The 21,715-nt window shown below is 54.0% G+C and overlaps 1 protein-coding gene across 3 annotated transcripts; it reads right to left on the bottom strand.

Moving 5' to 3' along the window:
* Positions 1-2,471: 2,471 nt before the first annotated feature.
* Positions 2,472-18,604, bottom strand: ACVRL1 (activin A receptor like type 1). 3 transcript variants are annotated; one of them, XM_024256126.3, is made up of 10 exons: positions 18,166-18,604; positions 13,341-13,406; positions 12,526-12,777; positions 12,106-12,317; positions 11,804-11,903; positions 11,292-11,438; positions 10,372-10,647; positions 9,617-9,814; positions 6,731-6,861; positions 2,472-5,069 (listed from the first exon to the last, which is right to left on the bottom strand). In XM_024256126.3, the coding sequence occupies exons 2-10, from the start codon at positions 13,399-13,401 to the stop codon at positions 4,935-4,937; spliced, it is 1,512 nt and encodes a 503-aa protein (XP_024111894.2). In that variant the 5' UTR covers positions 13,402-13,406; positions 18,166-18,604; the 3' UTR covers positions 2,472-4,934.
* Between the last annotated feature and the right edge of the window lie 3,111 nt (positions 18,605-21,715).

The following is a 21,715-nucleotide window of genomic DNA, read 5'->3' as shown; positions in this document are numbered from 1 at the left end:
ACAGTCACCTCAACTGGCCCTTGTAAGTCTGTTTCTGCATCTGAGCCCTCAGAGGCTGGTGTGTGTGTCGAGCATCCAGGCCTGGGACAATGAGGTACTTGGTACAGACCTCTAGATGAAGAAGAGGAGGGGACTCCAGCACTGACTGACCTCCTACTGTGTGCCAGGTGCTCCAAAAATATTGATCATGAGACTATGATCCTTATCTCTCAGATAAGCCTCCCAGGAGAGGAACAGACTGCAGGTCAGATTTCCCAAGAGGTGAAGATCTAATCTTAGCGCTGAAAATAAATGCCCATGAGGGATGTCTGGGCCAAGCAAGGCTTTATGGGTGGCTGAAAGAAACAGGTTTATCTATCTAGACATCTTTCTTCAACCCTTCAGAAGACTGAATAGAGAAACAGGAACTGGCTGCTCTCCTGATAGGAGAGGTGGGAAGGGTTTGTGCAGAACAGAAGATGGGTTACCTGGCTTCCCCTTCCTTACTCTCTGCCTATCAGTTGACCCTGAGCAACCAGATTCTGTTTCTGGTGATGCTGGTAATAAGGAAATTCCCTTTATTTCCCTGCCTATGTGTCTCCCTGGACAACCCCATTCTCCCCCTGCCTCACCATTTGCTCCTGCAGCTAGGGATGTAGGTCAGTAAGAGTGGGTGGGTGAGAAAGAACAGAGAAGAGACTCATCCAGACATGATACCCTGTAGGGCAGCAGTGACAACACTTTAACCTGAAAACTGCCTGAAAATAGACTGTGTGTCTATGACATTATGCAAATCATATGCAAAGTCAAGAAGCCCTCTGTCTCTATTTCGAGCAAACTGAATGTGGCCCTGGTGGAAGCAGCTCATTCCAAGAGTCGCCCACCCAGAGTGACGATTGCACAGCTAGCATCAGTCCCAGCCCTGGGAGACTGGACGCAGGACGTGTACCCCCCACTCCTCCCCCAGGACAGGGACTTCTAGGCCTGAGGACTTTGCCATCTCTTGGGCTGTTGATCTTAATGTTGGTGACGATATGGAGGAAACAGCACCCTCCTTGGAGGCTGGTGCAAGGCAGGACTGAGGGAGGATGGTGCCTTGGAGGGTAGAGAGGAAAACTGTTGGTGAGGCCTTGGCAGGGGAAGGGGTGGCCCTCCACATCAAGGCTTATATTCCAGGAGCTACCCTCAGCCCCGTTGTGGCATGCTATGGCACCTATCACCCCTCAGGGAGGGCCTTTACCACACAGATGGTCCTTTCCCTCTTTGTCTACATAGGGAAATTGGCGCCTGGGGTCCCCGAGGAAGTCAGGGCAAAGCTGCAGAGAAGCAAAGTGAGCAGTGGGTTTTTTTCCTCCAAAAGCAGGCAGGTTCCCTGAGGTCTACTTCTAGGCAGGGGCTCGGACGGGGTGACTTCCCAAGGGCTCTTCGCAAGAACTGGAGAGCAGTGAGCCAATCTTGCTGCAGATCCTGCTCAGCGTTCACGTACCCCTTTCTCTGCAATTTCCCCACTGCCCTTCTCCCCACTCTCCAACCATAGCCCGGACATCATGGGGAGGACGTAAGGACAGAGTCTGGCAGGCACAGGGGGAGGGGAAAGGCTGCCTTTGCCGGATGCTAGCAACACTCCTATTTCCTCAAAGCTGGTCTAAGGCTGGGTGCCCGAATCCTCTGGGAAGGCACTGTGTTGTGGGGGGATCCATGAACCCAGGGTAGGAGGTTCCAGGCATGAGGCCGCCTTGGGGGTGCAAGGGGGCACATGGTCATCTGTGGTGTAAGGTGTGCCCTTCCTATGTTTCCCTAAGAGGGCATCTAGCACAAAGGCACAGATTTTCTAGGCTGGGCAGTCCCATGGGCCAGGACCCTCTCAGCTTCTTTTAGTACCTGCCTCCCCCACGGCACGTCCCCGCCCCTAATTTCCGGGTGTGAGAATGGGATGTGTGTGTGAAGTGCTTTCTGATCCCAGGACAAGGAAGGGGATCTTCCCATGCTGGGAATGGGGACTGACTCCTGGCAAGATGGGGACCCCATTTGAGAAGGGAAGTGAGAACAAGGAATTGAGGAGGGAGGGTCCAAGGTGCCGGTTCGGAAGCAGAACGCTCTTTGCTAGGTGTGGTGTTCGGGGGACAGTCCCTGCAGAACAGCAGGTCAGTAAGCACACGGACGCTGGCGCCCAGCGGCGGGGAAGGCTGCCCCACCCTGCCGGGAAAGACCCCGCGGTTCCTGTGTGGGGATGGGAGGCGGCCGCTGGGCAGCCCTCGGCCAGCAGAGGGCGACGTGGCAGGTGCGGCGACCAGGCTGCTCCCAATCTGGGGTAGGAACTGAGATTTGGGCCCCCGCGGGGGTCTGAGCAGGGGCGTGAGGAAACTGTGACCTGTCTAAGGGCAAAGCTGGGCGTGTATCCTGGGACCCTCTCCTCCCCCGATCTCTCTGGTTCTATCTGGACCTCTGCGACGGGCCACTGCAGAGGCATCGGCCTGGGAAGACTCTGGAGCTCAGGATTTAACCATGGTTTATTGCAGACCTATTGTGTGCCAGGCACGAGCCCAGTGCTCCCACAGTGTCTCCAGGTACAAGAAGTGGAATTTCGACCCTGGAACACCTTCCTGCACTCAGACAGAAGCATGTGCAGACTGCTCTCAGCAACACCACCTCCTTCGCTCCCTGGCCATTGGGCCCCCTTCTCTCTACCTGTCCCCTGTCACTCCACTTCCTGCCCCAGGCCTTCTCTTAGGGATTTTCCAGCCTTTGGGGAGCTGCTGCTTTCAGTTTCTGGCTGTGGGGTCTCAGCAGGAGTTTGTTCCAAAACCCAGTAGAAATAAAATCCTTCAAGAAGGAGATGATTCGTGGGCTGGGTGGAGTCCAGTGACCAGAGGACGTGCAAACTATGGCCTAATGATCTGGGAACCTAGCCCATCCATTGAGCTTTCTGTTTTCACCCAGTTTCACTTCCTGGTTCTCCTCCGAGCCTTGCACAATGCTGGGAGACAGGCCTAGAAAAGTGCCACCATGAGGATGGTGGAAGACACACATAAGATGCTGGCCTGGGGAGGCTACTCTGGGTCATTACAGCAGGAGCGGGGAGAGCTTTCTTCACAGCCCTGCCCCTAGGCTGAAGACTACTAGGACAGGTCTTCCCAAACTTGAGGCTGTCCTTGTCCATAGCCTGAGTCCCCACCTCCGCTCCTTATATTCCTCAAGCTCCCCTCCAACTCACTTCCCTGCAGCCCACTTCCCTGCCCCCAGGGGCCAGGACAACCTGCTCCATACGTGAGCATACATACATCCTTGAAATTTCCAAATGCCAAACTTTCTGTGTGTCTCTCTAGAGCCATTGAATTCTCCTGAGACACACTCTCTGGGCCTGGCCAGGGGTGTGGGCCTGAGCCAGGGGCCAGTAGGGGAGCTGGAGGCTTCTTGGATGGAGCCAAATTTCTTTTGAGCCTTGGAAGCTTTGGAGGAAGCCGCCCTGTAGTCCTGGGGCAGAGGAGACTGCGCCACAGAGAGGGCGAGGGGCTGGCTTGTGGTCAAAAGGCCCAGAGCTGTCTGAGCCCAAGAGTGGCCACTGGCATGGTTTTAGGCAAGAACTGGAGCTTGCAGACTTAGACTAGGAGGTGCTCCAGACACTCCTTGAGTCAGGTAAAGTTATTTTCAAACCCCCATCTTGAGGCAAATTGCCAGGGGCTGGAGCATAAGGAATAGATGAGACTGAGGAAGTTAGCTCTGATATAGGCTGAAATGTCAGAGAACTAGAGCTAAAGAAGCCTCAGAGGACATCAGGACCAAATCTTCCAATAAGTAGATAAGAAACAAAGGTCCTGGCCGGGCGCAATGGCTCACACCTGTAACCCCAGCACTTTGGGAGGCCGAGGTAGGTGGAACACCTGAGGTCAGGAGTTCGAGACCAGCATGGCCAACGTGGTGAAACCCTGTCTCTACTAAATATACAAAATTAGCCAGGCGTGGTGGCATGTGCCTGTAATCCCAGCTACTCGGGAGTCTGAGGCAAGAGAATCATTTGAACCTGGGAGGTAGAGGTTGCGGTGAGCCAGGATCATGCCATTGCACTCTAGCCTAGACAACAAGAGTGAAACTCCGTGTCAAAAGAAAAAAGAAGGAAAAAAGAAAAGAAAAGGTCCTGAGACAGGCCTGCTTTTGTCACATGGAGCAAACATGCGGGGTCAGACCTGGGTCTCTTGACACCCACTGACCTTCCCCCTGCCATGCTTGGCCTTGATATTCTCTCAGTTAATCTGAAAGTCCTGGGCCTTGCCCATCTGACCTGCCCCTTTTCCACTGCCCTGTGATCCTGCCACACTTCAGTAGGACCTCTTAGGATTTAATGCCCTAGTAAGTCAGGCCCCAGCTCTCTCAGGCAGCTGACATTCAGCAAGCTGCGCTCTTGTTGAGGAGACAGAAAGCCCAAGGCATCATGGAGCTGAGATACAAATCCACAGAGAGAAACTGATGGGCCCTGGCTCTCTGGAGCTTATGCTAGAGGCTGAAGCCTGGAAGAGAAGTGTGTGCCAAGGGCTGGACAGGGCCCTGTGCCACCCTGGCAGCTCTGGTGGGGCAGTGGGGTTGATCAAGGGCAGAGGGCAAAGTGCAGGCCCAGGCTCTGAGTCTGGGACTGGGATTCCCTGGCTTGGCACTCTGACTCTGAAGCCTCTTTTGCATCCTGTCCTGGGAGTGGTAGGGGGTGCACCCTGCTGGCCATAAGGGGTGGGGAGAGAGCCAGCGTCAGGGAGCCTGCCGCTTTGAGCAGGCCAGACAGCAGGGGATCAGATTTCAGCCCAGCTGTATTTTTGGCTGGGTGGGCTGGGGGCAGAGCAGGCAGGCGCAGCTGCCCATCCCCAGCACACACCACACTCACACTACCTCTACCCAGATAGGGCACCATCCACTGCCCCCCACCCCCCCAGCCCCCTGCGGGCAGAAGGGAATCAGGTGCTCCTGGGCTACTGAATCACTTTAGGCTTCTCTGGACTGTTGCTAATTTTCTGTAGTGTCTTCTTGATCCGCAGCGCGGTGAGTCGGGCAGAGGGGTTTGGGTACCAGCATTCCCGCATCATCTGAGCTAGGCCTGAGAGGACCTGGGGGTTGGGAGAGAGGTGCAGAGGAGAAGAGGCAGAGAGAGAGATGCAGAGAAGAGGAGGGGGTTGGGAGAGAGATGCAGAGGGAGGTGGGTCAGAGAAGATGGGAAGAAGATGAGGAGGATGGCCGGTAATGGGGAGACATAAGCAGGAAAGAAAGGATGAGAGGAGGGAGATGAGAGCATTGGAAAGGAGAGCGAGAGGAAAGACAAGTGGTGAGAGAGAGAACAGAGGATGACAAAAAATCAAAAATGGAAGAGGAAGAGAGTAGAGTGAGAAAGGGATGGAGAAAGACAGGGAGGACAGAAAGAGAGAACTCAGATCTTCAGGAGCACTCAAGCCCCCTTGGGCAAGCAGTGTCTGTGAAACACCTTACCCCCATCCCCACCTTTGCCAAGATGCACAGGAAGGGGCCGATTCTTCAAGCCTGGGGGCTCCCACATCCCCATCCACAGCCTAAGACCCCAGTGCAGAGGGCAGTGTCTTCCAGCCCCTCCATCAGCCATGGCTGGGCCCTGGGGACTGTGGAAGTTTGAGAAGTGGGAACTGCCCGAAAAATGCAAGTGTCCAGGGAGCAACCCATCCCAAAAAGCTCATCAACCCATCCCAGGAAGCTCATCAACCCATCCCAGGGCCTGAAATGAGCTGGCCCCACTTCTGGCTCCTGAAAGTGAGTGTATGTGTGTGAGTACAGGAATGCATACATGTGGCTTTTTGCGGATATGTATGTTGTACAGAAATGTATGTCTATGTATACATACATGTATACATATACGTATACATGTATGTATATATGTATAGAATATATTCATTCTTTCAGTAAATATTTATTAGCACCTATTGTGAGCCAGATACTATGATAGGTAATAGGGACATAAGGGTGAGCAAAAGACACGTTCTTTGTCCTCACGGGGCCAACAGTCTGGCATATATGCGCATGTGTATATTTCTGTGAGTGTATGTTCAGAAGGATATTCACGCTTGTATGCGTTGATATACGTGTGTGTCTTCGTACAAGTGAAGTGTTTTGAGAAAAAACAAGGACAAACAACAACAAAACAGCAACAAACAAAGAAAAATAGCAACAAAAATACCACAGTGGTCAGGTGTGGAGGCTCACACCTATAATCCCAACACTTTGGGAGGCTGAGGCAGGAGGATCACTTGAGCCCAAGAGTTTGAGATAAGCCTGAGCAACATAAAAGACCTTGTCTCAACAAAAAATTTTAAAAATTAGCCAGGTGTGGTGGTGTGCACTACACCTAGCTACTGGGGAGGCTGAGGCAGTAGGATCGGTTGAGCCCGGGAGTTTGAGGTTACAGTGAGCTATGACTGTGCCACAGCACCCCAGCCTGGCTGACAAGAGCAAACAAAACCCTGTGTCTCAAACACACACACACACACACACACAGAGCCACAGATAGCCTCTGACTTTTCACAGGGAAGGTGAAAGTTCTTAAAATCCCAGAATGACCAGATGGCCCTGGGGGCAGGGAGAATGGGCCAGGGTTGAAAGAGGGAGTACCTAGAGAGGTGCCCTAACCAGGACACTCAGTATCTATCTGAGATGAAGCAGAGGCCTCAGACACAAGTTCCTGGGCCCAGAAATCCCAGCTGTGAGCCACCACCCCACTCCATCCTAGTCCCAGCAGAGGCCTCACCGGGTCTGCAGCCAGCCGGTTAGGGATGGTGGGGGTCTGCTGATCCACACACACCACCTTCTTCATGTCCTCAAAGCTGGGGTCATTGGGCACCACATCATAGAAGGGTGGTCTATAGTCCTCCACGATGCCTGGAAATGGAGAATGGACAAGACAATCACTTGGGACTCCAAGGAGGCCCAATACCACCCAGAGGAGAGCCTTTTCTACCCTCTATCCAAGGGCCAGAAACCAGTGGCCTGGACATGCTACCCCTGAGAGGGACAGTATAATGCAATAAATGTGTTTCTAACTAATATTAATGACTGCCATTTGTTTTGCACATGGCATGTGCCAGGTATTCTGCTGTAAACCCTTTATGTGCTTTACCCTCTTTGTCCTCACAACAGCCCAATGGGGTGGGGACTAGTATTACCTCCATTTTACAGATGAAGAAACTGATGCTCAGAGAAGTGGGGCCCAAGGTTCCACAGCTAGTAATGGCAGAGGCAAGACTCAAACCCATCTCGGATTCCTAGGCCAGCCTTGTTCCAGTCTTTCCTCAGCTGCCTTCCACCCAGTGCCCGGGACTGCTCCCAGGCCCCAACTATCACACATGCCTGATAATAATAACACCAAATGTTTACTGAGCACTGTATGCCAGGTGCCGTCCTAAGAGCTCTGCATGAAATCCTCACAGCAGCCCTATGAGGTAGGTAATACTATTAGCTCCACTTTATAAGCCAAGAAATGAAGACCAGAGAGTTTGAGAAACTTGTCTAACTAAGATCAGCAGATAGTAAGTGACAGGGCTAGGATTTAAGCCCACAGTCTAACACCAAAGCATGTGCTCTTTACCTCCAAGCTGCACTTATTTTTTACCCAGGTCCACGTAACATCACCCAGTGTCAGGGATGGCACAGGCCTCTGCTGACTCCTGCAGCCAGCACTGACCCCCTCCTCTTGGTATCCCAAGTTCACAGTTTTTGGTAGGAGCTTTCTGAAAACAATGCCTGTGGAGCTGCAGACAGCCCCGTGCCCCATCCTGTTTCCCAGCCTGAGGCTGGGGGCCATGGCCACACAGGCCGCAACCTTGATAGAGCCTTCGCAAGCTGTTCTCCCCATGGCCAGCTTCCAGGCCGGCCCCTGTGCCGCTCACGCCCTAATCAGTGCTGCACAGAGGCCTGAGTGTGTCTAATGGGCCTTTAATCAGTGCCGGGGCTGACACCAGATTACAGTGTTTATAATGCGCCGCGAGTCCGTGTGGGGCTGATGGAGCTTCCCCCTCCACCCCAGGCAGCCTCCTCCCAGCCTTTCTTTTCTGCCCTGCAGCCTGGTCCAAGGAGCCTTGGCTTCTTCCAGGTTCCTCTTTCCCCCGATCCCAGTCTCCTTAGAGCCCACTCTGGCAATTCACGCCTGGAGTCTTAAGGAATCTAAGCACCTCGTGAGTCTCCCCAAGGGACTGGTGACACCACAGCCTCTGTTTTCAGTCGATGACCACCAAGGACAAATGGAGTCTGGCATGGGGCTGGCTCCTGGTAGATGCTCAGGAAATGAGGACATCTTTGTCCCCCAGAAGCAGGGCTCCAGCCATATCTTGAGGATTGTCCCCAACCTGTCAGGACTCCTGGAAGTCCCTCACCATGGAAGCCTCCTCAAAGGTTGACAATGCTCCCACCAGTCTAGACGAGCCACCCATCCTCTGTCCACTCCAGGGCTGAGAGAGCATCGACCTCAGGGCTGCCTGCCTGGGGCAGGTCCCTCTACCTGCCGCAATCCCTCTAAATCAGAGTCCCCTGCGGCAACCAACAGTAACAACGAGGCAGCAATAAGCAGGCAGTGCAGGCACTCACATGCATTGTGTGCATGAGGAAATCAAGGGCCAGAGAGGTTTAAGTGCACACAGTGATAATGAGCACTGGCCCCGGGGCAGACTGCCTAGTTTCGGACCCTGATGCTGCCTCAAGCCCACTGTCATTCTGTGCCCCCGTCTCCTCAACTGTAAAATGGGGACAATATGAGGTCAGGCACTCATTCTATCTACAACAATAACAGCCACTAATATGTAGCTCTAGATATTGTTCTAAATACTTAGATTATCTCAACAACTGGAAGCTATTTTTATCTCATTTTATTTATTTATTTTATTAATTTTTTTTTTTGAGACAGGGTCTCACTCTGTCACCCAGACTGGAGTGCAGTGGCATGATCTTGGCTCACCGCAACCTCTACCTCCTAGGTTCAAGCGATTCTCCTGCCTCAGCCTCCCGAGTAGCTGGGATTACAGGTGTGTGCCACCACAGCCGGCTAATTTTTGTATTTTCAGTACAGACAGGGTTCCGCCATGTTGGCCAGGCTGGTCTTGAATTCCTGACCTCAGGTGATCTGCCCGCCTTGGCCTCCCAAAGTGCTGGGATTACAAGCATGAGCCACCGCACCCATTTTACAAATGAGGAAACTGAGACACACAGAGGTCAAATAACCTATGCACGGTCATGGCAAAATCAGGAATAGAACCCAGGAAGTCTGATTCCAAGCCTATGCTCTTAGCCACTAAGCAATACCACTGCCTTGTCCATACCAAAGAATTAAATAAGACAATACATGTAAAGTGCATAGCATGGCATCTGGCACATATTTAAGCTCAATCAATATTAGCTGCTATTAATATTTCTATTATTATCATGTACCCAAGATTTCACAGCCAGACTCACAGACCCTGTTATCTGTTTTTAAGGTTTATACCTTAAAAGGTCACTCAGCTGAACCAGCTGGTGGGCAGCATGGAAGGGGTGCCAGGAGGTCTGGCTGCAAACCTCCCAGGCCATGGGCACTGGCCATGGCAGGAAGCCCCTGGCTCCACAGGCTGATTCCCCTTTCCCTACCCTGTGTAGGGTGGGCCCTCACCATTCACGATGGTCCGGCGGGCGATCTCCCACAGCACCAGGCCAAAGGCCCAGATGTCAGTCCACTTGTAGGACTCAAAGCAGTCCGTGCGAATCTGCTCATCCAGCACCTCAGGCGCCATGTACCGCTTGGTGCCCACTCTCGGGTTGTTGCCGATGTCCAGGTAATCGCTGCCCTGTGAGTGCATCACAGCCAGGCCTGTGGGGGTGAGGCCTGTCACTCCTGCCCCTCTCCCGAACCTGGGATCCAGGGGGCAGGCAAGGTGGGGACTGAGAGAAACAGTGGGACAGAGAGGGGAAGGCAGATGGAGACGTGCACGGAGATGGGCTGGAAGGCAGTGGCCACAGAGAGAACCACGGCCCCAGATACTCTTTGCTTGTGTAGTGCTCTCTAGGTTGCCAAGAACCCAGCGAGATGTGAGTGGGCAAGGCAGCCATTATGAGCCCACTTCACAGAGCAGACCCGGAGGCTAGTGATGGGGAGGGATGTAGTTAGCGAAACCAGGATGAGAACCCAGGTTCTCGGCTCCTGCCTCCTTTACCCCAACTCCTGGAGCCAGGATGGTATGGTGGAAGGAGTCTGGGTTTGAAAAGGGCGTTCAGACAACTTGTGGGGTCTTGAGGAGGAGAACTGAGACAACGTGCACCTATAAGTTTTCAAGTGCTAATCATGGTCACCGCCCACAGGCAAAGGAGAGGAGAGCGCACAAGCTCCACCCACCTGTGAAGGGCGCGCCCCTGCCCCGCCCGGCTCACCCAGGTCGGCGATGCAACACTGCAGGTTGCTCTTGACCAGCACGTTGCGGCTCTTGAAGTCGCGGTGGGCAATGGCTGGTTTGCCCTGTGTACCGAAGATCTCCACGTGCAGGTGCGCCAGGCCGCAAGCTGCGGACACAGCTAGCCTCAGAGCCAGATGGGGCTCCAGCGTCTGTCTCTGCAGAAAGTCGTAGAGGGAGCCGTGTTCGTGGTAGTGCGTGATGAGCCACAGCTGCGTGCTCGAGTTGCGGGAGGTCATGTCCGAGGCGATGAAGCCTGTGTGCAGAAAGGTCGGGTGACTCAGCCAAGGGGCTGAGGCTAAGGGAGGCTGGAGTGGTGAGGGTCAGGGTGGGGTTGGGGGAGAGGGAATGGGCTGGGTCACTGCTAAGCTAGATCTGGGGGTGGGGGTTGATGTGGCTTAGGTCAGAGGCAGAGCTGGAGTCAGAGGTTGGGTCTGGGCCTGGCTTAGTGGCTTGCACCTGTAATCCCAACACTTTGGGAAGCCAGGGCAAGAGGACTGCTTGAGCCTAGGAATTTGAGACCAGTCTGGGAAACACAGGGAGACCTCGTCTCTACAAAAAATAAAAAAGTTAGCTGGGCATGGTGGCACATGCCTGTGGTCCCAACTACTCAAGAGGCTGAAGTGGGAGGATCGCTTGAGCTCAAGAGATTGAGGCTCCAGTGAGATTGCACCACTGCATCCCAGCCTGGGTGACAGAGCAAGGCCCTGTCTCAAAAATAAAATAAAAAAATAAAATAAAATAAAATAAATAAAATAAAAATAAAAATAAAATAGGTTGGTGCTGCAGGTGGGCTGAGAGTCCTTCAGGGTTCTGTTAATGTCTGGAGGTCTGCGAACTTGAGCCCTGAGTGCAGGAGGGCAAAGCCCCAGGCCTGGCACAGCCGGCCTCTCCCCTTGCCTAGGATGTTGTCGTGTCTGAGCAACACTGTGTTGTAGATCTCAGTCTCCCGGAACCAGGACTGTTCATCCCTCGAGGAGAAGATCTTGACGGCCACACTCTCACCGTGCCACAAGCCCCGCCACACTTCACCATAGCGGCCTTTTCCTGATGGCCAGAGGGGAAGGTAAGGGTCACACACTGGGCACACAGAGCCCTGGAAGAGCCCCCCATCTTGATGCTGCGCTGCCTCCCTCGCCCACCCCACCCACAGAACCCCAGACCCTTAGGTTTAACTTAATCCAGACCCAAACCCAGCAGCAGGCCACCCCCAGCTGCCTCTCGTTCCACCCCGGTCCTGCAGAAAGAAGAACCTAGCCCTGGCCCATCTCCAGCCCACTCCCTGCCCAGCAGAATTCCAATTCTGACCCAGGCCTGGCACTGCCTGTGATTCCAGTAGCCAAGAACTCCCTCACCCCTCCAGGCTCATGAGAGCCCTTGGTCCTCATCCACTGGGCTCACCCACTGCTCACCCACACACTCCACCAAGGCAACCTGCCGTGCCACTGTCCTCTGCACCAGGAAGGGGAGCCCCGAGCCACTCCCTGTGGTGCAGTCACTGTCCAGGAGGTCCTAGGGGTACGGAGAGGCCACTGAGAGGCTGTCACAACCAGCCACAGCCCCCTTCTCTATCCTTGACCTGGGACCTGCTGGGTCACTGCAAGCTCCTCACTCGCCCAGCTCCCCACCGGCTCTAATCTCTGGGTGACCCCTCTGATTCTGCAGTTCCTATCTGCCCCCCTCCACCCTGCGTCCCAGGTCCCCAGGCCCATACCCCCAACATGCTGTCACCCTGCTCAGATGCTTTCAGGATGAGACTGGACTCTCCCAGCTCGCTGTGCAGGCCACGCTGCTTCTCCTGCCTCCGTCGGACATGCCACAGGCCCAGGACACCCAGGGCCACCAGGGCCAGCAAGGCCAGCACGGGACCCAGGATCAGGGCCAGCTGGCCATCTGTTCCGGGTTGCTCTGAAGGACTTTGGGTGGCTGGGGGAGGGGGACACTGAGGCTCAGCTTCCACTAGGTCAGCTCCCCCCACCTCGGGCCAGACCACTCTGCCAGTTAGATCCCAGAGTCCTGCCCACCCGCTCCCCCGCCCCCAGTCCCTTTATTGGCCAGAGCATGAGAGGAAAGGAGGGAAGGGAGGGCAGGGGCCGAGAAGATGGGGAGGGAGTGCTAGGGCAGCTGGACATACCCTCCAGCACCAGGGACACGTTGTGGTTGCAGAGGTGGCTGTCGCAGCAATAGTGGTTGACGAACTCAGTGGGGCGCCCCCTGCAGAGCTCCCTGTGCAAGTTCCCGCAGCCCCGATGTTCCTGGGGGTGCCTTCCCTCCTCCCGCACCAGCACTACTGTGCACCAGGCCCCCCGGCAGGTAGGCCCCCTGCAATGTGGGCTCTCACACGTGCAGGTCACCAGCGGGCCCCGAGACGGCTTCACAGGGTCGCCTGGGAGACACACCGGAAGCTCAGCCACTGTGGGCCCAGCTCCCCCAGGCTGAGCCCGACACCCATTTCTGTCCCACTGTCTCTCTCGCCTGACCCCTCAGACAAACACCTTGAAGCTTTGGTCTCTTACTTTCATCCTCAGTCATCCTTCCCTCAGAACCCTCCCCTCAGGGCAGCTGACACTCTGAAAAGCAGTCTTCTGTCCCCTCCTGGCTCCTAGGTCCTCCCCTCCCAGTTCCAGGCTGGGCTGGGCCCTCAGCCCCAGCCCTGAGAGCTCTCCCAGGCTTGGCCTGACAACACCTGCTCTCCCTCCACTCCATATATAGGCTTCCACCCTAGCCTGACAGAGCTCCAGCCTGCAGGTCTGGACCAAGAGGAGAGCAAAGGAGGGCTGGGGTAGCTGGGGGCTGAGTCCAGTGAAGCCTCACTGTCCTCCACTCTCCAGTCAAGCTCCTAAATTCTCCCCAGCTTCTCAAGTTCAGCCCCAGGCAGAGCTGATTCGGGCCCTGATAGCCCTTTCTCTATCCAAGTTCCTGTTTCCTAACTGCTCCCCAAGTACTCACCCTGGGTCACCAAGGCCATCAGCAGCATCAGAAGGCCTCTCCTGGGGGACCCCAAGGTCATGGTCCCTGCAGAGAGGACCAAGAGAGGTGGAGTAAGAGCCACAAAATGTGACAGCCGCTGGCTGTGGCTCCCTCCTGCCCAGAGGAAATCACGGAGTTTTTTTTGGAGGGGAGGCAGGGAGGCCGCCTCCCTACTCCCTGCCGCCTGGCTTTGGGGCGGGGCCTGCAGGGGAAGTCCTGGTTCACTTCCCCATGGAAACCATCCTGTTAGAGGTGAAGGGTGGAGAGCAATGTTTAACTGAGAGCTTGGGGAAACCCTAGCTCTGCACCCCTGCTGCTGAGCTCAGACTGGAGGCAGGTTGGGAGAGCCGCAGGAAGCACCCAATTGGGGTAGAAGGAGCATCTCTCCAGCAGCTCCCCTTCTGTTCTGTGTCTCTTTCCCACTCCCTCACAGCCTCCACCCCTGCCTACCCTTTCCCAGTGCCCCCCCAGCCCTGGCTGCCTCAAACATAAACAGGCTCCTGTCTTCACTTCCTGCCATTCAGGGTCCTGCCAAGCCAGGAACAGGAATCAAGATTGTTTAGATTGGGGTCTGGATAGAACAGGCAGGAGTCACGCACAGCAGGGAACTAGGGCATATTTTCAGGGTGGGCTGCAGCAGCCACAAGGTCTGGAGGGGCTTTTTAAATATGCCCTTAGTTCCTTGCTACACTTAGTTCCTTGTGCCTGGGACACCCACATGGCAGAATTCTAGGTGGTCATCCTGTGAATCACAAAATCCAGCTCCTTGTTTTACAGAAGAAAGGAGTAAGGCTCATACAGGGAAAAAGACTTGTCCCGGGTCAGACAGGACTCACTGGCACCAGCAGGAGTACATCCCAGGTTTCCAGACTCCTAATCAAGTGCTCTCTTCGCTCTGTCCCTATCCAGCGGTGGCAGCCCATGTCTGAACCCTCAGGGCTATAACAACCACGCAAAGCTTGGACAGTGCAGGGTCATGCCAGGTGTAGAGGAACCTCTCTGCAAGCTCACCAGAATATAAGCTGCCCTCTCGGAGCCGTTCCCTGACCCCCTTCTTTCCCCTTGCCATCTAGGAAAGGGTGGGTGGAGGGCCAGTGATGTGGCAGGGGAAGTGAAACACACTTAGACACTGAATATTTGACCTTCCATGGCTGACTAGGGTTGAACTTTTCCAGAAGTTTGTTGGAGAGTGTTAGGGGGAGTAATTCTGGTCTATGATAGTCCCCAATCCAGGTCCCACACCAACTAGTGCTTCTGAAGCCACCCAGTCTTCATTTCTCAGAGGTTTAGAACCAGAAGATATCGGCTAAAGCTGCAGCAAGAAGGACCCTGGTCAGACAGCAACAGGACTTTCTGAATGGTAGAGCGTGTGCAGGTGTGTGTCTGGGGACTGGATCCTCAGGCAGGGCACAAGGCAGGGAGACTGTCCTTTGGCATGACTTGGTGAGCCTGATAGGGCGGGGCACATGGCCACAGAGGCTTCAGAAAGCCCATAGTCTAAGAATGGTGCCAAATGAAGACCCAAGATGCTGAGGCTCTGAGGGCAGTATGGCTAGGGGTGGGGTAGGGGGGCTTCATAGGCCTCTCTGGCTGGTGGCAGGCCTGGCCTTCCTGCCTGGGCTTCCTCTGCCCCAGAGGCCCAGGCTGGGGGAGGAAACAGAGCCCTGGGCTGCTGCAGCTGTGTCCCCAGCCTCTGCCTGACCTCCTGCCTCTTGCCCCTCCCGCAGCCAGTGAGGACTCTGGCTAGCACTGTGCGGCAGGACCAGCAGTGGGATGGGATGGAGAGAGCACCCTAGAGGAGCTGAATCTGCCCACTGGGGTACTAGCAGGAAGCCATCCTTGGCGGCCTTTGCTAGCCCAGAAAGCTGCAAAGGAGAGAGTTTGAGGTGGAAAAAAAAAAGTGGCTAAAAATAAGGCTAAAATCTGGCATTCCTCTAGGACTCTCTGTTCGTACCTCTACTTCTCTGGCCGTGCCCCAGTCCACCCTCCTTCTACTTTATTACGCATCAGAATCACCTGAAGTGCTCAATGAGAAAAGCATATTCACTGGTTTCACCCTCACTCCAGACTCTGATTCAGTCCTGGAATCAGCAAGAAACATGCATTTTTTAAAAGTTCCCCAGGGAATTCTGATCAGTTTGTGTGGGCACAACGCTAAGTCTGGTTCCTCTGCTTTCATTTTGCTGTACAGGGCCCTGCTGGGTGAGTGGGAGTGGGATGCAGAGGGAGGGGACATTCACTCCCACCCAGGATCCTCCCCATCTACTACAGAAGGGACAGCCAAGAGTAAACACCAAAGCTGGGATTTGGTGACACTGTGGAGCGAGGCTGTCTGCATCTGCAGAACCCATCTATGGTCTAATCCCGGGAATGTGATGGAGTAAAATTGGGACTGTCCAATTTTTAACTGGACCCAGTGTGAGATCAAGTACAGGAGGGTGCTGAGTCCTGATCAGTCCAAACTCAGAGCTGACTCTGTACGATTTGCCCTGAAATCTGACTGTAGCACAAACAGACTCCTGGGGCCTGGCAGGATCTTTTCACTCCTAAGCAAAACTTTGTGAAAGATCTCCTGCTGACAGAAGCATCACTATTGTTGGCCAGAAATTACAGACATTAAACTAATTTCAAACGTTAGCTAAACACTATGAAATACTTAATAATAACAGTTAACCTTCTCTGAGTACTAATTATATGCTAAGTACTGAACTTGAATGGTTTATCTGATTTAATCATCACAACAGTCCAGTGGGAGAAAGTGAGGCTCAGAGATGTTAAGTTTCTTGTCCATAGTCACTGAGCGTGTCTTAATAAACTTAAATTGCTGATAATAAATCCTTCCTTGATCATTGTTATTCCTCCAGTTGTTTGGGGTTAGATGAGTCCCTCAAAGGAAGACAAAGCCATGGGTCTCAGTGGACATGTACAAATTGCCCACTACTGTTGTTTTTAACGGGTGCCCTGCTCATATTTGTTTAAATGCAGACAGCGTTTTTGTTTGTTTTTAATTTTTTTTGAGACAGGGTCTTGCTCAGTTGCCCAGGCTGGAGTGCAGTGGTGCAATCACAGCTCACTGTAGCCTTGAACTCCTGGGCTCAAGTGATCCTCCCACCTCAGCCTCCCAAGTCCCAAGGGACTACAGGGGCACAGCACCATGCCCAGTTTTATTTTTAGTAGAGATAGGGTCTCACTATGTTGACCCAGGCAACAAAGGTGGTGTTGCTGCCCAGAAATCATCTGTTTGCCGTAGGCTTAGTCAAAGTCTGAGCCTCAGATGGGGAGAGCCAGAGTAGTGGTATGCCCGAAAGGTGCTTATCAATCTTTTTCTCCCCAGCACACCTGAAGGATTGATAAAACCTACTCCCATCAACGGCAGTGGCTCAGCACAGCAGTGATTTTCACAGGGCTGGAGAAGCGCCATATCAAGCACAACCTTCTGGACTCACTCTGCACTTCAGTAGGCCTTACCCCAACAGCAGAGGACCAGACCCAGCTGTTCATACTGGGTTGCCCTTACGATTCATCCATGTAATTTATTAGCCCTTCACAGCGGGGTGATGCAGTGGAACAAGCCTGGATTTTCAGGTCTCAGGCAGACCACGGAGGCAGCACAATGTAGCACAGAGGTTAGGGTGTGGGCTCTGGAGCATGGAGACCTGGGTTCAAATCCTGCCTTTGCCACTTAGAGGTATGAAATTTGAGACAAGTTACTTAAACTTTCTGAGGCTTACGCTTCCCATCATATGTAAAGTGGGAATAATAATAGTGTTATCTCATAGGTAAAATGTAGTACAGTTATTTAGCAGAGTATAAGTAGTACACAGTAAGCACTTAAATGTTATCAAGACCCCAACCATGCCATTTACCCCACCATCCAAGGAGTTTTGGACAAGTCCCATATTCATGTCTGTTTCCTTTTCTGTAGAATGGGCATAGTAACCCCTCTTCCACTAGGTTGCAACCAGGATTACATGAGAAAAATATATATATATCTAAGTGTCTACATAGTACTCAATCAGTGGTAGCTATTTCTAACAAACCAATGAAATGGGAGGACAGGTGAGAGGACAGGTATTACGACAGACCCTGACTCGGCCAGAAGCTGGCCATACATAGAGAGGGTGAGAGCAACTGTCCATTATGCCCCTGTCCTTGGAGAAGGAAAGAGGAGCTGGGGCAGCCAGCCCAGCCATGGGTTTCACAGCACTGGCCTCCATGGAAAATCTGGGGTCCCAGCCTGGAGGGAGACTGGGATCCCCTTTGGCCTGGATCCTGAAGGAAGGTCGTGGCAAGGAGATGACTGACCATGCGGGGCTAGGGTGAGACTCCTGGGTTGGAGTGATAGTGTCAGATTCCTCAAGCAACAGCTGGAAGGACTGGTCTGGGAAAGGTGAGCTCTGCCGGGAGGCTCAACAGCTGTGGAAGTAGGCATTCACTCCAGGTCCACTCAGCGGCCTGGAGGACGTGTGATCCCTTCTATGTGAATAGAGCAAGACAAGAATCCCACTGCCCATTTTATGAAGAGGGTAGGAGAACAGAGAAGTGAAGTCACTGACCCCAGGTCACCCGACTATAACCAAGTTTCTGATTTCCAGTCCGGTCTCGTCCAATCCCCTCCAAGTCTCAGGTAGGGTCATGGGTAGCTATGCGCGGTCAGCCAGGGGCAGCTTGCCTTTCTAATGAGCTGGGACTGAGCCTACCGCGACCACTCTGCGGTGACTCTGGGGTCCGCCCGAAGGAAGGGCCCACTGAAGCGGGGGTCAGGCCGCCCGCCACCCGGTCCCGTCCGCGGACCTCGACTCACCTCTGGGCCCGCTCTGCGGGTGGCGGGGCGCAAGCCTTCGGCGGACCGGGGCCACCTCCCCTCCACCGCGCGGCCGCAGTTGCACCGCGAGCGCTGGACGGCGGGCTGGGGTCCGGGCGCGGCCCCGGACCGGGCTGGAGCCGGGGAGGGGCTCGCTCGGCGCGGCTGGCGCGGCAGCCTCCCGGGACTGGGATGGGGGCTGGAGCAAAAATGTTTCTTATTCCAGCGTCTTCCTGCCTGGCCCAGCTCCACTACTCCCTCCTAATAAACCGTTTCCTTATTGCCCAGCTCGCCGACTGGCCGCCGCTCGCCCTTTGCTGGGGCTGCAGGACCGGGACCCTCCCCCGCGCCGCTCCCAGCCCCTCAGGGCGGCCTCCCCTCCCAGCCACCCGCAGCTCCCGGATCGCTGGCCCGCACCCGGGCCGGGCCTCCCACATCCGCCTCCCCGAGGGGGCGGGCCTTGGACTCAGGCCGTGGGGGTCCTGTGGGGGTCCCATAGGGGTCCCGTGGGGTCCGGACCCACAGCCGTGGGAGACAGAGCCGAGACTGTAGGCAACGTCTAGCGGCCGGAGTAGTGGGTGGGGGTAGAGGGAGATCGGCTGGCAGCAGCAGAGGGGCCGCCTGGAATCGGGGCGCCGGGAAGGGGCCACCGAGGAAGGGACAGGCGGGGGTGGGACGGGGAGGGACATTACCTATCCTTACCCCACCCTCAGCCCGGGGGTCCTCGGTCTAGGAGGCTGGGAGCAACGAGGGCAGAGTTTGGGGCTAGCAAAATCCAGATACGTTTTGGCCCCGCCCTCGGGAACTCCCGACTTGGCCCAAATCCTTCAGTCCCCTCCCTCGGGCCCCTTCATCCCCCATTTGTCCCCTCCTCTCTTCAGCAGCCTCTCCCCATCCGCACTCAGCACAGGGGTATACAGGCCCAGAGGACGGCCTTGGGTTAGCCCTGAGGATGGTTTGAGCCCTTCCTGGCCGCTGTGCAGCTGGGTGACAAAGACACCCCCGCCCTGCCAGTGACGGTCAGAATGGAGGGACACTAGGGGAGCAGCCTTGGACCTTCCCCTTCCAGGCAGGGCCCCCACCCCAGCAAATGGAGCTTTAGATAGAGGTGGGGAATGGAGCCTCCCTGGAACACTGCTGACACAAGGCAGCTGGGGAGGGAAGCAGAATGGCTTCATACCAGCAGGGGAGGGGGACGCAGACTCTTCCTGATGCTCCTGCACAGACTGGGAGCACTGACCTCGCTGCCCTGCTTTGCTCCAACCATCTAAGTACCTGCAGGACTCTGATCTTAGTCCTAGCCTCCTGGTTATCCACAGAGACTCTGAAGTCAAACTACCTACTAGGAATGCAGGCTGGTTGTGTTACCGTAGGCTAGTGACACCTCTCCATGCTTCAGTCCCCCATCTGCTAAATAGGCATAGTAAACCGTGCCAGCCTCATAGGGTGGTTGTGAGAATAGAAGGAAATGATGCTTATCTCAGCTCATAGCAAAGATGCTGGCTGGCTGAGCCTGACTCAGAGGAGGCCCTCAATGAAGGCGTTTGTTAATTAAACGAATAAATGAAAAGGCTGGGGAGGGGGTGGCCTCAGAGACACTTGGAAAGACGTGGGTATTAGAAGCAGGAGTAGACCTCTAAGGTGTCTTACTCTAATGTGGGGATTCTACAAGATGAGCCAGGGACCCCTCCTCCTGCCCCGCCCCACCTTTTGACAGGAATAGAGCCTGGGGGAGATAATGGCTAAAAGCTCAGACAGGCATCAATTATTGACTGACCTCACTTCCTCTGCTGAAACCCTCCCCATCCCCCACCCCACAGCTGCTTCACAAGTTGTGAGTGTTGTGAATTCCCAGAACCATGACACACCCAAATTTCAGTGTCAGGACAGAACTGTGTCCTGCAGCTAATAGGAAGTACTATGGGATTACGATATCTGCTCTTTCAGATTATAGCGGCCACTTGGGCTCTCTACGAGCTGGAGAACTGGGAGCCTGGCCGCGGGTCTGTCTTTCACACTCTCTCTCCCTGCTCTGCTATGGCTTCTGGTCAACTTTTTCCTCCCCCAACCCCTGGATCTCTGTCCTGAGAAGTGAGAGTGAGGGCTTCCCAAAGGAAGCCTTCAGTCTGAGAGGCACACTGAGCACAGAAACTTCGAGATGGACAAAAGCTGAGAGTCACTTCTGACAGTCAGCAGGGGATGGAAGACTATCTGGACAGAGTTTGTGAAACAGATAAAAATAGAGTACATTTTGGGAGTTGGAAGAGGGGACCCGGGGTGGGGCTGGGGTCTGTTCATCAGTGCTGGAATCTTCCCCATCTCCCCAGAGCACTGAGCCCTCTGGCCCCTGACTGGTGCTCTTTGGGGCTCTTGTGAACCCCATGCCTTCCAAAGCACACAGAGAACCTGGGGGAGGTGTCAGAGTTGGAGATCCAGAGTTGGAGAAAGCCCTGGAGAGTCATCCCAATGAGAAGAGGGAAAAGGAATTACAGACTGTGTCCAAGTCTACAAGAATTAATTACTCAGAGGGACCAGCTGTTCCCCATATTCAGTGAGGACAGAACAAGAGGAAACAGGCCCAAAGGACAAAGATTTAGATTTAGATACTCAGAAGGATTTCCCAACAGTGCAGGAAGCAGAGGCCTGGAGATTCTGTGTGGGGTGAAACCTCAAGGAGATTCTCATCTGTGGAAGGCAGGTGACATGAAGTCTGTCAGGAAGGCAGGGCAATGGACACCTTCGCCTTTCAGGACCAGCTATGAGTGTTAAGTTCAAGCATCATTCTTTTTTTTTTTTTTTTTTTTTTGAGATGGAGTCTTGCAGTGTCGTCCAAGCTGGAGTGCAGTGGCGTGATCTCAGGTCTGTCTCCCAGGTTCAAGCGATTCTCCTGCCTCAGTCTCCCAAGTAGCTGGGATTACAGATGCACGCCTCCACGCCTGGCTAATGTTTGTATTTTTAGTAGAGTCGGGGTTTCACCATGTTGCACAGGCTGGTCTCGAACTCCTGACCTCAGGTGATCCACCCACTCGGCCTCCAAAGTGCTGGGATTACAGGCATAAGCCACCCTGCCCAGCCTCAAACATCACTCTTGATACTAGTGCAGGGCTGGCTTCATGGGAGTTAGACCTGTGCAGATGCACAGGGCCCCATGCTTGGTTTAATGCACTGTCATTGCCATCTTAAAATTCTTGATGATATATTTTTTTCCCTTTATTTAGGTCTCTTTTATTTATCAGTGTTTTTGTAGTTTTCAGCATTTAACTCCTTTATGTGTTTTATTACAGTTATACTTTTTAAAAGCAATTATAAACAGGATATGCTATTTTTAATTTTTGTGTCCATTTGTTCATTGAATTATATAGAAATATAATCGATTTTTACATATTGATCTTGTATACTGTGACCTTGCCGAACTCACTTATTCAAGGGGGTGAGGTATTTGGGTTTTCTAGCCCTCATGGATTCTTCGGGATTTTCTACATCAACAGTCATCTGCATCTGCAAATAGAGACAGTATTATTTCTTACCTTCCAATATGCATATCTTTTAT

This window comes from Pongo abelii, chromosome 10 (genome assembly GCF_028885655.2).
Source record: "Pongo abelii isolate AG06213 chromosome 10, NHGRI_mPonAbe1-v2.0_pri, whole genome shotgun sequence".
Taxonomy (NCBI): domain Eukaryota; kingdom Metazoa; phylum Chordata; class Mammalia; order Primates; family Hominidae; genus Pongo; species Pongo abelii.
The sequence above is the reverse complement of the archived record's forward strand: the minus strand, read 5'-3'. Positions and strand labels throughout refer to the sequence as shown.